Below are 17057 nucleotides of genomic sequence, written 5' to 3' on the forward strand. Positions count from 1 at the left end.
AGTCAGGAATATGTAAGCTCACATCCCACTCCTGGCTCATACTAGTTATGTTACTATGAGCAATTCACTTAATTTATCTGAACCTGAAGCTAGTCACTAAGACTATCCACTAAGATGGCTAAAATCTGCATGGATTAGCTAGCACATATAATATTCTTATTTGGGAAAACTTAGGATCAGTGATTAGCTCACTCATCCACGGTCATGCAACTGGTAAGGTGAGCTGGAGGAAAAATGTGTATGTCCTGACCTCAAGGACAGTACTCCTCCCTTTATGCTATCCACTCCATGTCTCCTAATGGTAACGGGATGACCCTACTGTTCTGTCCCAAAACAGGACAACTTCCAGCATTTTATCATTCACTTCCTTCTATGTGGTTCTGCCTTGGAAAATCAAAATAGCAGACTGAAAGACGTTGAGGATAAACGGCTAGACTCTAACTCAGTAGAGACATGGAAACATCAGACCTTGTCTGGTCAACTTTGTTTTTTGAACTGAGATCTAGTGTCCCTAACACTCAGGGAGGCACATATTAGGTATTCATGCTCATTCTTTTCCTTTCCTCACATTCCCCCAACCCCCTACCTATACATTGTTTGAAAATTACATTGAGAAAGTCAGCTGAAAAATGTATTTAGCTCTAAAATGGCTTAATTTAAGACAAATACAGAAATTCAGTCTAGACTCACAGTCCAGCCTAGACACACAAAAGCATTGCTAAAGCCCAGGACTTTCCAACAGGATTCAGGAATGGTCTTTCCTTTTGTTAAACCTATTCATGGCTAGGAGTCAAGAGAGAGAAAGTATACTGGATGTTCATAGAATCCTTGTGTACTTTAAAATTGTAATAACTTTAGACAAGAAATATTCTTTAAATGGCATTAAAAAGCAAATGTCTTTAAATTTAGGATGACCACATTTTCTAACTGTACATAAATGACATTTTCTTCAGCTCTCTTGAAAATTGGAAAACATCCAATGGCTAGCAAAAAGATAATCTGTATCATCTCTAAGAAGAAAATTCAGTTTGACTTGACATGCCACCTACTGATGTAGACCTTTTTTCTATCATTATCCTATAGTAGAATGCAAACTTCTTGAGGGCAGACTATCTCACATTTGGCTTTATATCCCTATCACCTAGCACATTGCCTGAGGGCACATAGTGGGCATTTTCTAAAAAATAGGAAGGAAGGAATGTTGATTTATGCAATGCATAAAAAGCTGGTTCAAATCCATTGTTAGACAATTACTAAATGTGTGATCCTAGGTAAATTACTTAACTTCTGCCAGCCTCAGTTTCCTCATGTAGAAAATAAGGATAATAATAGCACCTACTTCCCAGGGTTGTTGTGAAGATAAAATAAGATATTATTTATAAATTTTCTTCACAACTTTAAGGCAACATATAAATGCTAGCTATTAGTAATATTTGTAAATTACACTAGGACTTCATGAAAAATCTATATCTCTTCTCATCCCTGTATCTCTTTTTATGTGCCTAGCTAGGGCAGAATGTGTTCTTTCTGCAGCTAAGGATACTGAAGCACTGAAGGAATTTAGTGATAGATATGAAAGTGTGGAGATCAGGAATAACTCCATGATCCACCCTTTAATCCTAGGATTCCTTGTTCCCTGCCACATGAATATAGAACCAACGGCAGAATATAGGCTTAAGTTGTAAAATTAATTAATGTTAATTAAGCTAATTATGGTTTCCCAAAAGGTAAGCACCTCTTCTTATAAGTTCAATCCCCAAATTTCTCTCCAAGGGGTTCACTGATGCCTGAAATCCCTTCAACAATGTTCAGAGCTTTTCATCACATGGTGAAGGATAAGGCTTAAAACACAAAGGCCCTAAGACAAATTAAATTCACTGTCAGGGGTAAATGATTGATACTGATACAGTTCTAGGGGACACATTTTGCTGAGAGAAGAAGGAATGAGCACATAAAAGCACTAGTTGACTAAAGGTAGAGATAGGGGAAATGGAGCAAAAACCAGAGCACTTCCCTCACCCCCAAAAAAGAACTACAATCAGGAATTTTTCATATCTGGGGCAAGGGGCAAATACCTTCATTTGAGGGGGCATCTAGTGGCCCAGTATTCACTGGACCTGGAATCAGGAAGACTCATCTTCCTCAGCTCAAATTTCGCCTCAGACAATTCCTAGATGTGAGACCCTGAGCAAGTCACTTAACCCTGTTTGCCTCAGTTTCCTCATCTGTAAAATAAACTAGAGAAGGAAATGCCAACCTACTCTAGTATCTTGGCCAAGAAAACTCTCATCAGGGTCATGGAGAGACAGATGTGACTAACGATGACAGAACAACAGTGGGATATTACCCTCTGTTGGGGAGACAGAGACCCCAGGACAGAATTATGATGTTACTAGGGATGAAGGAAAGCTACGATGGGGTGAGTAAGAAGACAACCCTCTCTCTCTCTCCCTCTCTTCCCCTTTCCTTTCCTCCCTCCCCCCCATACACAAACACACACACATACACACAGAGTAGCTATTTATTTAAACAATTTACTCTTGCTATGGAAATACTAATATCTGTTGTTTCTGCTGCTGAAGGATTCAACACCTTCAAAATTCAGCACCTAGGTTAACGCCCCAGCTACCTCACCCTAGTTAGAGCTTTGCCACCCAAATAAATTATACATAGGGACAGCTAGGTGGCGCAGTGGATAAAGCACTGGCCTTGGATTCAGGAGCACCTGATTTCAAAACTAGCCTTAGACACTTGACATTTACTAGCTGTGTGACCTTGGGCAAATCACTTAACCCTCATTACCCCACAAAAATTTAAAAATTTAAAAATACTAAAATTAAAAAATTAAAAATAAATCACAAACACACACACACACACACACACTGCTATTGTGTTGCTTTAAAAGTAACTAAATGGGACTTGTGGTAATTTACAGCTAAAGTCTAGGTATCTCCCACTATCCCAGAGTAGTTACGCCTCTTGTCTTATTGTTCAGTAGTGTCCCACTCTGACCCTGTGGACCATAAAGCATCAATGTTGTCCATGGGGTTTTCTTGGCAAAGATACTGCAGTAGTTTGCCATTTCATTCTCCAGTGGCCAACAGAGGTTAAGTGACTTGCCCTGGGTCATGCAACTAGTAATTGTGTGAGACCAGATTTGAACTCAGGTCTTCCTGACTCCAGACCCAGCACTGAACCACTTAGTTGCCTCCAATTACAGTTCTAGGAAGGGGGCAGGGGGGGGGGGAGGTGGTTGTTAGAGAGATAGGCAGACTTCACCTTGTTCAAATTTGTGTTGGGGTTTGCCTAGGGCCAGCCCTGAACTAAGATGCATAAGTATATTTTTGGTATGGCTGTCACCAGTCTATATTATAAATGTAATTTCATTTCTAGATTCTCCTGACTAAATCATTTGAACTTCACACTCGCTGTTCATAACATTGTTGGAATCCCTTAATGAAATTATAACTCAAGCAAGAGATTTCATTCTCTGGTTGTAAATTAGCTAGAGCTGCAAGAGGGGTTCACAGGAGCGAAAACCCTTATCTGAGCTGATTCCTATTGTTAGGCAGACCCAATAAGGAAGAGTCATTTTGGACTACAGTTATTTATTGTTCAGTTTGAGGTGAACATTGTGTTGCTGCCGGGCCTCTCTCCACTGGAAACAATAGCTGTAAGCAAGTTGGTGAATGAATTCCAAATGGGAACCTTGCTGCTGCTCCTGTGTTCTCAGGAAACAAAAGGATAATGGGAGAAGAGGCCCAAGGCTTCACCAGAGCAAACTTAAACCTACAGGTCTGGCCAACAGGAAGGTGAAAATTTTTAAATTAGAACTACCAACTGTAGCTGCTGTGGCATACCTGACTGTCAGAATAAATAGAGAATAAATAGAAATATCAGAATAAATAGAGAAAGAAAATGACCCAAATTGTTTGAATAATAACTAGCAAAGTGTGCAAAGAACTTTATATGTGCTATCTTGTTTGATCCTCACAACAACCTTGGGTGGTATGAGTTATTACTAGCTCCATTTTACAGGTGACGAAACTGAGGCTAAGTTAGGTTAAGTGGGCTGCCCAAGGTCACACTGGCAGTAAGGATTTGAGGAAGGATGTGAACTCAGGTCCTCCTGACTTATTTCTACCTTACTGAAAAGTTGGGCCCACATAGGTGCTTTCTACAGACAGAGAGAGTATCTTAGCATATCATCCATATAAAACTATTTCCATTACCCTTGAAGACTGTAGCAAATAATGGGAAATAATAATCTGATAGGAGCCAATTGGCACAATGGATAAAGCATCAAGCCTAGAGTCAGGAAGACCAGTGTTCAAATTCGGCCTTAAGGACTTCCCAGCTGTGTGATCCTGGGCAAATCACTTATCCCTCTTTGCTTCAATTGCTTGATCTGTAAAATAAGCTAAGGAAGGAAATGGCAAACCACTCCAGTACCTTTGCCAAGAAAACCCCAAATGGGGTCATGAAGGACTGAAACAAATGAACAACAGTATTCATAGAGTTACAGTTATGAAGCTGAAGGGGAATTTCAAGTTCATTTAATATAGCCTCATTTTACAAATAAGACTGATCCTCAGAGAAGGTAATTTACTTAAGGTCACACAGGAAGTAAGTAGCAAGAGACAGTATTCACACTCACTTCCTGTGACACCAGCTAAGTTAAGGGTTCTTTCCCCTCTCCCCCACGAAGGACTGACTCCATTAGTCCAGATCTTTTCTCCTAAGGAAATGTGGTTGGTCAGTTATCACACATGCATAAGAAAGGTGTACCTGCGCATAAGAAAAACAGGATCCACATTTTTGAAGGGGACAGGAATGTCAGAACTAAAGGAAGCCTTACTTAAAATATTTATCCTGGACATCCTTTCAGAAAAAACAAGTGGTAGGGAGATGGAAGGGATTTAGGGATAGGTGTAGATGACAAAAAGTCCTTTTACACTGTGACAAATCAGGCTAGTTGACTAGCATTAAAAATTTACTGTAATTTTCTTTTTTATTCCCTGCCACCTGAATAAGAGATGGCTTTCTTGGAAGGAGAGGCAGAGGGATGTAGGGTAGAATTCAGCTGATGTAGAAACAAATAACAATTAAAATGTATTTTTTTTTTTAGTGAGGCAATTGGGGTTAAGTGACTTGCCCAGGGTCACACAGCTAGTAAGTGTTAAGTGTCTGAGGCCGGATTTGAACACAGGTCCTCCTGACTCCAGGGCCGGTGCTCTATCCACTGTGCCACCTAGCTGCCCCTAAAATGTATTTCTAAAAAAAAATACAGTTTTAGTAGGTGGAAAACTGGGAAAATGAACAACATTCCTTTTGACTGTCTTTGGCAGTCATTTATTCTTCTTCTTCCCATAGTGCTTCTCACTCATTTTATGTGACTCCTTTCTCTTTAGTAAAAATTTATTAGTAATTTCCTTTATTAGTAAAATTTGCTAGGGTTTCCTAGTCTTTCTAAGAGAAACCCTATAAGCCATGACATTTCAGTGATGCTGGGAGAAGTGTCTCAGGTTGTCTAAGACAAAACTTCTTAATCTGTGGGACACAACCCCATAAGGGGTCATGTATGTGAATGTGAGGGTCATGAAAAATTCAGCAGTGGTAAAAGTTTATGCATAGCTATTTTATATACCTATATACCTGGGGTGGCATAAAAATTTATTGGACAAAAAGTGTTTGCAAGTGGAAAAAGTTTAAGAAGTCCTGGTGTAACATGCCTTGAGTAGTTAATTCATTCTATGACTTCAGTGGGGCACTCTCTTTCTAGTGGAAAGAGCATTGGCCAAGGAGTCAGACCCTAGACCCAACCCTTCCAGTAACTTTTGGCATATCATATAATTTCACTCAATCGAAATGACTGTGTTTACATTGAGGAGATTGGACTGGATATTACTCCTAAGGCCCTTTTCCACACTAAAAAAAATCATTGACTACCTAATGAATGGTATGAATTGTGTTTGGGAAAGGAACTCTATTTCCTGATTAGTGTGAACCACCATCTATCTCATGAGGGACCCAAGCCATGATCACTTCACTCCAGCTCAACTCACTCTATGAACTTCACCACCTTCTACAAGATGGATATCCTCTCCCAGTCCTCCCCTTTCTAACACTCTTTTATGTGTTGGTTTCCCCCATTGGAATATAAACTGTGTGAGGGTAGAGATGACCTTGTTTGCTTGTATTTATATCCTAAATGTTTAGTGTAATGCCTGGCACATAGAAAGAACACTTATTTAGTGTTTACTATCTATTGATCTACCTTTCTTTCTATCATCTGTCTAGAAAGATAGAGGCAGATAGGGAACAAGGGAGAGATTGCATCCTTCTCCTTTTGGATGCTATAATCCTACTTCCCTTCTTAATGCCCACAAAGCAAAATGTCCTTTTTATGTTGCCTCCTCTTTCTCTGTCTCTCTGTCTCTCTCTGTCTCTGTCTTTCTCTGTCTCTCTCTCTTATTTTTTGTATCTGTATCATTGCTAGTACAAATTCTTCCCAGATTGAACCCTGTCTAGTGACAAAAAAAATCACCCAATACCTTAATCACATCTGATGATGTATACAGTATTCTGCTTTAGTCATCCCCTACTTCTCTGAACAGGGAAGATGTTTTTCAACATCTGTTCTCTGAGACCTTCAGTGTTGTTTTTTTTCCCATTATTCAGTGTTCATCTTTCTTTTAGCAATATATTCATTTAGATTCTAGTCCTTGTATATATCATTTTCTTGAATATGTGTATCTTATATCTGTAAATCTTCCTATGTTTCTCTGACTTCCTTATTTTCACTATTTCTTATGGCACAATAACTTGCTTTTACATTCATATACCCCTCTCCCGCCTCTCGCTCTTTATTCTTCTCCAGTCTAGCAGACATTTTAGGGGGTGAGGCATGACCAGATTTTTCATTGGAATTTCTATGTCTTTTTTCTTCCTCTACCTCAAATCCCGAAGAACAACTTCTCCATATGGGATAAAAAGGGAGTGGTGTTCTAAGGCTGACATTTTAAAATAGTGTTTTCTTTGTAAAGGGAACCTAAATGAATAGGAAACTATGCGCCCAAGCAATATCTTGAAAGCAGATGAAAAATCATCACCCTAGGGCCTATTACTTAAAGTTTTAAGGAACATGAAGCAGGAGGAAGTTGCCAAAAGAAGGGAAAGAAGAAAGATAGAAATCATTAACTAGAAAATTGGATGGAGTGAAGAATTTGATAAAATGCAGCTGGAAATTTGATAAAAGACTGAGACAGAATTAAGCAGCAGAAACCAAAGTGACCTTTCACCCTTTCTTGTCCTAAGAATCGGTAATAAGGACATATGAATGAATTCAGCTTTTCTGAAACACTGGTGTCAAAAGTGCATTCCCTTTTCTTTTTTTTTTTCCTTTCCAGAAAAAGTAAGCATATTGTCAACTTTCATCGCTCCCTTCAAGTACCTAAGCTCTGGTGCCACAAATATGGAAGATGAAGACAATTTAAGTAAGCAGCTTCCCTTCTTCCTAAAGAGAGAAACAGTACAGGGTCCCTGTCCCCACCCCCCACATCCCTCTTAGGCTTCTTGAAAGGCAAAACTAGTTTTAATTCCTACAGAGTTTCTAGATCACAAGTGGGAGGAAGGAGGGGATCTGCTCCCCTGGGAAAATCAGAGAAGAGGCCCCCTCTAGATGCTGCCAAGCTATCCTTTCATTTACACTGGGCATCCTGGAAACCATGAAGGGTAAGGCATAGTGAAAACCAATTTGGAAAACAATAAAGCTTCCAAATCTACCAGTCCATCCCAATCACCTGATTAGGAATGCTTGTCTTAAGGTGAATTGAGAGTAACATGGGTGTGACTGCCAGGGCCAGCCTGGAAATTGAGGACAAATATAAAAACTCTTGGGATGTGCTCTTTCCCTCTTTGCTCAGGCTGCCCCACCCCCCATGTCCCCACCCCACTCCTTTCCCCAAAAGAGAAGGGAACGTGATTGATTCCAAAAGGAAAAGTGTCAGCTAGCAAAAGTGTTAAAAACAAGAAAGAGTCCAACTGGCAGAAGCGAGCCCCAACATTGATCTTGGGCATTTGATCCTGGAGAGCTACCAAGCCAGTGTTGACTAGGCAGCCCAGATTTGGGATCAGAAAAGGGATCCAAGCCATATTTCCTGAGCTTGGATGGTGATAGGAGGCTAGAGGGCCCATAAGAGTCAGAGGTAGTGGGGAAATGGAGTTGCCTGGAAATAGAATAGCTTTTCTTCCCTCGGTATGTGTGTGCCCACATGATTGAAGCCCCTGGCATCATTTGGCATGTATCATATTGCCTGCGTGCTTCTAACATATTGTTGAGTGTTTAAAGGATGGGGATAAAACATTCCAAACCATATGAACACCTCTTTGCATTTTAATATCACCGAACAGATGGATTCTTTTTCCAGCCAGAAACAGTGAAGAATAGACCTGCTAACATGGGATGGGGAGGAAGTGGGATTTCAGTTGTATCCCTGCTAATCTGTCCTGCTCTGGCCATAAAAGGACAATGGGAAAGGCTTATGCGGAAAGATTAGGGCTTTTTGCCATCTGCACTTGTTGAATAGAAGGCCAACACATGTGACCTACCTGGGCAATTAGCAAACAGTCCAAGAACATGGAAAACATGTAGAACTGACACTGCAGTGGTCAACAGTATTAAAGGGAAGTGTCTTGTGATACAAGGCCACTAAAGAAGATGAGTGTTTTCTATGTGACCCATGATCTAATTTTGAAAATTTCTAATAATTTCCAGCATCCAAGACCATGCTGGCCACGTTGTTGATAGTGCCAACAAGAAAAACTTGTTTGTTGTGGGAAAGACATTTATATAGGCAATGTGCAGGGAGGGGAAAACAAACTTGATTCCGTGTAATAAGCAAAGCTGCCAGAGAATATAGTGTTCCTTTGTTTCTCTCCTTCCTTCCCTTCTTCAAATTCCAGTACTACAATAAAACAGACAATAGATATGAAGCCAAAGGACTGAAATCTCCATTCTAGGTCTACTCTCAGACCTAAGTTTGAATCTTGGTTCTACCATATACTCCTTGTGTGACTGTGGGCCTCGGTTTCTTTATTTGTAAAATTAAAGAGATTAAACTGGAGAGCTCAGGTGATATGGTATAGTGTAGAAAGTATTGGATTTGGCATCAAAGGTGATAAGTTCAGATCCTGATTCTACTATGTGCTCTCTGTATGACTTTGGACGAGTCTTGGATGAGATTTTCCAGGCCACTATTTGGCCATCTGCAAAATGAGGAGAATTAGATGATAAGATGACAGCTGAGGTACCTTAAAATCACCTTACCAGACCTGTACCACCAGCACTACCACCATATCAGAATAAATACTATGTCCCCTCCCTGCCTTTGCACATATTTCTCAGGCTGCTTCTTGCTAAGTGGCACAGTGCATAGAGTATTGGGCTTGGAGTCAGGAAGACCTGACTGAGTTCAAATTTGGCCTCTTATGATTACTGGCTGAATGATCTTGAGCAAATCACTTAACCTCCATTTGCCTAAGTTTCCTCAACTATAAAATAAGGGTAATAATAGTGATGTTGGATGGAATTAAGGTGATCAAATTGATCATGTTAACCTGTAAATTAAGGAAACAATATAGGAAAAAATAAGGGCTTTAATGGGGCAGAGGAACTATAGCTTGTGGTATCACAAAGCAAGAAACTAGGAATACCCAAAGATGGGAACTGAGGATAGAATCATGTATAGAAACTACTTAACTACTTAATGTAAATGAACTTTTGACAAGAGAAACTATAGAACTGCTCTGGAGTTAAGCATAGATAGTACTTAACTCTAAATAGAAACAACTTAATGTAGGTGGACCCTTTTACATATTAACATAAAGTCCAGGAAGAAAGGTAGGGGATTGTTTTGCTTGGGGAAAGGTCCATATGTCAGTAGATTTGTAGTTATCATTTGTGAGGCATCCCAAAGAATTACAAGACTCAGTGACTCAGTTTCCCAAGTTTTATCGCAATATTGTGAGTGACCACAGGGAGAGCACCATGGAGGTATCTCTCAAATAGGGGGATGAAAATGGTTATATTTATAATCAGAAAATAATTGATCATCTCATTATCCTAATCTCTGACTTAGGGAGGGACAGGGGAGGGCCTATCCTAATTTGGAGTTCCTGGAGGCTTACGCCAACCCCTGAGGCAGGTACCTTTTTCCCTGGAGGTGTGTTTGGGGGGTTACATGTCATAAGGTGAACCTAAGGACACATTTGGTCCTTCCTGCACATGTTCATAAAAAACACACCTCAACTTGCCAAGGTCTGAGTGTCTCTATGTTTTTGATCTCTCTTTACTTAGGCCTGGTTTCTAGGTGTCCTGTCATCTAATTTAAACATTCTGGTTGTTGATTACCAGTTAAGGTCTCTGTGACCTGTCTCTGTTAATGGTGAAGGTTGATAGGGATAAAGCCTCTTGGTTATACAAACCTTAATTTCTCTGTTAACGCTTTTAGGTACTATTGATAGCTACTATTGATAGGTTATCTGTTAACCCTTTTAGCCTCCTCCATCATAGCACCTGCCTAATGGGGTTCTTGTGAGGATCAAATGAGATAAAATGTGTAAAGTACTTAGCACAGTATCTAGCATATGGCAGGTGCTATATAAATGCTTATTCCCTTCCCCTTCTGAGGCTGCATTAATTTCTTTTAACCAGATTTCACCTACACAAAAAATGTTCCCAGAAGTGAGGAGTTAGAAGGGTGAAGCTTTGTAGAGAAAAATATACTGTGATTTGCTCTGCTGCAGAGCCAGAGGTGTGCTTGAGCCAGCATTTACCAAATGGTAAAAGTCAGTTATTAAATTTTCAGTGTGACCAAATATTTATACCTATGAAATAAAAAAACTACAAATCAGAACTTTCTTGTTTTGTTGATTGCCTGTGAAGGAGATGATGTTAATAGTGGAGATTGAGCTTAAAAGTGTATCCTTTGAACTTTTTTTTTCATGAGCCAAGTCTGTTCCCCTGTTTTTCCCCACACCCTAGAAATACCCCTGCCTAGGTTCACAGAGTTTAGTGATACAAAGTAATTCTATAAATCTCTCCCATTCACCTTATTCATCTGGGCAAATATTCCCTCTCTGCAGAACACCATGCCTCTAGTCTTCATAGTGCCCATTGCTAATGTAGAAAGCAGTGATGGCAAAAGAGTATATTTCAAATCCACTATCTACCTGCTACCAGCAGTATAGCTATTTGAAACAGTCACTTTAACCACCTTTAATTTTCAGTCACACATTTACATTTGATGAACTCTGAGTTGCTACTGTAAGAGTGTGTAAAGATTAGATAAAAGCTGTGCATAGTGTATGTTAAAAATTAGAATGCAATATCATTAGCATGGACTAATTAGAGCCAGTCTCAGTTCTTTAAAAATTCTGAATCACAGTATTTTTGTTTTTGATGCAGCTTTGTTTCCCTTTCAAATGAATGCACATTGGTATGATGGAAAACTCTGAAGTCAAGGACCCTGGAATTTGGGCAAGTCATTTTGTTGGTGGTGGTGTTTTTAAGGGCAGCTAGGTGCTGCTGGGGGATAGGGCAGGGTCTGGACTCAGGAGGCACTGAATTCAAATTTGGCCTCAGACACTTACTAGCTATGTGACCTTAGGCAAGACACTGAACCCTTTTGCCTCAGTTTCCTCATCTGTAAAATGAGCTGGAGAAGGAAATGGCCAACCACTCCAGCAACTTTGCCAAGAAAACCCCAAATGGGGTCACAAAGAATTAGATCATAGATTTAGTAATAGCTAACATTTATATAGTGCTTTATAGTCTACAAAGTGCTTTACGTATGTAGGGCATCCCAAAATTCTTAAGCTATTGAAGCTTTAAAACTGTACTAAGATTTTTGGGACATGCTGGATTACCTCATTCTTTCTTTGCAACAACTCTGGGAGGTAGGCGCTATTATTATCTCAATTACACAAGCAGGCAGAGGTTAAGTGACTTACCCAAGGTCACTTGGCGAGTAAGCTAGTAATTTGAAATCTTCCTGATTCCATATCCAGTGCTCTGTCTACTATGCCACCTATCTGGACGGGACCTTAAAGAGCATTGGGTTCATCTATCATTTTACGCATGAGGAAACTAAGGTACAGAGATGTTTAAATGACTTGTCACACAGTCAGCATAAGTCAGAGAAATTACTTGAAGCTTGGTGTTCCTGGGTTTTGGATCCAAGATTCTATCCCCTAGATCTTGCTTTCTCCTTTGACCTCAATTTTCTCATCTCTAAAACTTTGAAGTTGGTTGAGGTGATTGAAGGCCTCTGGGGTCTTCTTCAGTTCTAGGTAGGTTATACCATGAAAAAACTTGAACCAGCTTAATCATGGTGATCCTGGTAGAGATTCTTTAGTACCTTCTCTAATAAATAGATAAGAATGATTTGTAATTAACACATCCATTGTTTTTATGTAAATGGGTACTTCTAACATGCTAGACAACATTTTTTTTTGTTTTTTGTTTTTTTGCGGGGCAATGGGGGTTAAGTGACTTGCCCAGGGTCACATAGCTAGTAAGTGTCAAGTGTCTGAGGCCGGATTTGAACTCAGGTACTCCTGAATCCAGGGCCTGTGCTTTATCCACTGCGCCAAATAGCTGCCCCCGACAACATTTTCTTAAATGAAGTTAGTCTTTCTCTTTGCTATCCAGTGTATAAAATCCATTTGCTTAACAAACTTTTCTTCAATGAAAATTCAAAGGGAAGCTTTAGCCTAGCAGTGGTAGAACCGTTCATTCCTTCAGTGAACATTTATTAAGCACCTACTGTGAGCAAAGGAACCAGAGGCATGGCACCAGAGAAACCAAAAGTCAAAACTAGACTCTGACTTCAATATAACAGCTGAATTAGTAGTCTGCTTTGACATGGTTTGTGTATTAACTAGAATCTATGCTGTTACTGTATTTCCATCTGTTACATACAAAGAAATGGAGATCTTATGATAGTCCTCAAAAGAGTGGATTTTTTTTCCTTTTAAAGAAAAGGTGAAAACTACATCCCTGCTTCTTTTTTTTTTTTTCGAGTCTAAATGGGGCAGTTTACAAACCACAAATATGCATCCTTCATGTTTTCTGCCACCAGCAGTGACATGATCTCTACACTTCAGTAGCTTTGCCTATTAATCACTTAGACTGAGATGGTCTCAGGACACCTTGTTTATAGTCCTGCTTCTATCCCAGACTGGATGTGTGACCCTAGTAAAGTCATTAAACTCTGTTAACTCCAGAAGTGTGGAACTCATAGTCCATGGGCTGCTTGCCCAGTAACACTCCCAAATGGACTCAATCAGATAAGAATGTAATGGGGAAATGTTTGTCAAAATAAATAAAAATACAATACAATGTAGGTAATGTTAATTTGTGGTTTTCTAAGTCAATGCACAGTGTGCAGGAATCTGTTTCTATTTGAGTCTGACACCACTGCCTAGGCAACACTCTAAGTCAATCAATAGCATGGCATAGAAGGTACCAACCTACATTGGTAATAATAATTGTAATAATAACTATCATGTTTAAAGTGTTAGAATGTTTACAAAGCACATCAAGTCTCACAGAATGTTTGACATATATTTCATTTAGTCCTCACAGCAACCCTGAGGGTTGCTGTTATTATCTTCATTTTACAGATGAATAAAATGGAGCTAACAAAGACTAAGGGACTTGTTTAGGGTCACAACTCTCACAAGTATCTAAGGCAGGCTTCAAACTCACGGCTTCCTGATGCCAAATTCAAGACTTTATGAACTGTACCAACTAGAGTACCCTCATGCAGGAGTGTACTATACCAACAAGGCCATTTCCTGTTCAGTCCCTTTTCCCTCTACCCCTATATGTCCTTTAGAAACTTTTCTTTAAATTCCTCTTTTACGAAGTCAAACTCTCCAGAGGCCAGGAGGGCAGAAAAAACATCTTTTCGAATCTATTTAGCCAACAAGTACTTACAATCTAGTTGAGGAGAGAGTTCTCATGAAGAAAACCGCAAACAACACAAAGTAGCATATAATTGGTATTAAAGTATGTTGTAGACATAAGTGCTTCCCTAAAAAAGAGGAAGAGGCAGTCAGAGAGGGCCTAAATTCGAATGAAGGTATCATAGAGAAGTGATGAACTTGGTTTTGAAAGATAAACAAGGTTTTCACAAACAAGTGGCAGAGGGGATGCATTATGAGGGAAGGGGGGTGAATAAGGTAAGCAAAGATGAAAGCTTTCTAATGAGGGAAGGGACTCTCACTGGAAACCCTGGAGCTTTCAGACCATCTTATTGGGTTATAAGTTGGCACAAGACCTGTCATCCCCTTCATTGTGTTTTGTCTCAGCCTTTGTTCATCTTTCTCTTGGTAGAAATAGTCATCCTTACCCTCTTTGCCAAAGAGATGTAGTAGCTTGACTAAGGCAGAAGAAGAAATGGTATATTTATTCCTTCTGTCAAAGTAGTTCAGTCTCTTAAACTGTTTAAGCTTAGGAAACTTAAGCAATAATCCTCCTACTGGGAACTCCAAACACTGGGGCCATTGCTGTGGAGAAAGTCCGACTTTAGTAAATGATACCCTTCTCCTTCAGCGGAGCTGTCCGTTGAAACGGAGTGCCTGAGAACTATCAACTCTGCTCTACTGAAGGCTTAAGCTCTCTAACACAGGCCATATTACAGGCTAATATCCAAACAACATAATAGATAGTATACCTTCCCGGGGGAACAATGAGTGTCAACATTCCTTCTATCCTCAGCATGTGAGTGTTCTTTACAGTATGACTCACCAACAGCCTTAGCCAAGAGGTTCCTGGGGAGGTGCTATATTGATGGAGGGAGTTTTTTCCTTGGGAGTTTCTAATACCAATGAAATAAGTTTTGACTCTTTAAAAAAAAAAAGCTTAACTAAAAAAATTAAGGGGCAGCTAGATGGCGCAGTGGATAGAGCATTGGCTCTGGAGTCAGGAGTACCTGAGTTCAAATACGGCCTCAGACACATAACACTTACTAGCTGTGTGACCCTGGTCAAGTCACTTAACCCCAATTGCCTCACTAAAAAAAAAAATTAATAAAAGACAATATAGTCTCAAACCATCTTCTGCCCTCTGCCTGGCATGCCCAGAGGAAAAACATTTTCCATAACCGAGCCAGTGTAGATTTAGCAAATGTCCAAATGATTAGTTTAAATAGCAAGTAGGAAGACTAGTAAGCAAATACATGGCCAAAACATCTTATACTTTATATTCTGAAGTCAAATGTTTTGGATTATTCACATTCTTTCCCTGATACCCCACAACCAATCCCACATGAGCAGAGAGAATCAGGAGTTGAATCCATTCATTCTGAATGATCTCCTCCCTGGCCAACACAGAGAGAAACTAGGATCAGATTTAAAAAAAAAGAAACACCACCCTTTGGGCTGCTTGGCAACAGGATAACCTTCAACAGGAACAATATTATCTCTTCAAATGTAGCGTAGCGTAGCGGATGGCTAGTTCTCCAGGGCCCTCGTGACCCACAGACACCAGCAGTCATTATTAGTGATGCATTCTAGTTCTGAAACCCTCTTGCTGATGCAGACAATTGAGTGTGATGTTCATGTGCATAATGACCAGCCAGAGGAGAACAGGCAGGACCTGGAAGACCGAAAGGAAAGAAGGTTGGAAAGACTGTGAACATCTCTTCTCCTTCCACCTTTCCCTTAGCCACAGAGGCACAAACAGATATTGGCCCTATTAAAGTTGAATTTAAAAATCCTTAACCATATTTCTCCAATTTCAGAAAGATAACAATGAGTTAATAGGATTTACTATTATTATAAAGGACCTCCCATATTAGGCAAGGAGATCTTCATAATAGTAAATTTACATCACAAGATATTTTGTTTAAAAATAAACTTATAACCACATTCATATCCTTATCTTTATTTCTCCCTTCCCAGCCCCCCCACCCTAAATATTTTTTTAATGTCCTAAACCAGTAGCTATGTGGTTCAGTGGATAGTATGCTGGACCTGGAGTCAGGAAGACTCATCTTCCTGAGTTCAAATCTTCTGGCTTCAGATACTTCCTAGCTGTGTGACTCTGGGCAGGTCACTTAACCCTGTTTGACTCCATTTCCTCATCTGGAAAGTGAGCTAGAGAAGAAAAAGGCTAACCACTCCAGTATCTCTGACAAGAAAACCCCAAATAGAGTCTTGAAGAGTCAGACACGATTAAAAATGACTGAAAACCACTAAGGGGTAAGGACTGGTACTATACTTTCACTTGTATAGGAAATTCTCTCTACCCTTGCAGGTCAGCACAATCTCTACAGTTTGTAGTCTTTGGGTGTTGTCTTGAGTTCTGAGAGGTTAAGGGACTTGCTCAATGTCACAGAGCCCAGTAATGTGTCAGAAGAGGGATTCCTGTCTTCCTGATTTTGAAACTTGCTCATTCTCCATTATACCATTTTGCCTCTCTACGCCTCTAAACTTAGCATTATATTTGCCGACACCTTTTGTCAAACAAGATAATGTACTTATGAGACTCAGGAGATAAAACAGTGTGTGAGAGACCCAGAATGGAAATAATTTCACTTTGCATTTCCCCCTATATACACGCATCTGACTTAGACATTTCCTTTTAATGCTCTGCTGTCTTCAAATTACTCCTGATTGTTCTATGATGGCTGCTTACAGTATTTATCTAATGTAGTCTGGAGTCATTTGCCTGCTTTCTTTTTTTTTTCCTCTTTCAGAATCTCACAATAGAAACACGTGTGTAACTCTTAGATAATCTAATGTCTCCCACACAGATTCCGTAAAAGCTACATTTCACCAATAGCCCATTTAAAAGATCTAGTTGATAAAAAGAGGTGTGAAACAACTTAGCAGCAGTGGATTTAGATGGATTCCAAATGCAAGAGAGCCCTGTCATCAAGCAGACTGTTGGGCACAGCCCTTTGAGAAGAAAAAGACTTTTGGAACTGAGTTAAACTTATAGGAAGATATAATGTGACTCTGGGTTTAGAGCTTCACCCTGGGGAATC

The 17057-nt window shown here is 39.8% G+C and overlaps 1 protein-coding gene across 1 annotated transcript in view; it reads left to right on the top strand.

The window, feature by feature from the left end:
• Positions 1-17057, top strand: part of ADARB2 (adenosine deaminase RNA specific B2 (inactive)) — a 682058-nt gene that overhangs the window by 458461 nt on the left and 206540 nt on the right. Inside the window, 1 exon segment of the mRNA XM_043968556.1 lies at positions 7410-7496. Coding sequence (XP_043824491.1) covers positions 7410-7496 — 87 coding nt within the window.

This window comes from Dromiciops gliroides, chromosome 5 (genome assembly GCF_019393635.1).
Source record: "Dromiciops gliroides isolate mDroGli1 chromosome 5, mDroGli1.pri, whole genome shotgun sequence".
Taxonomy (NCBI): Eukaryota; Metazoa; Chordata; class Mammalia; order Microbiotheria; family Microbiotheriidae; genus Dromiciops; species Dromiciops gliroides.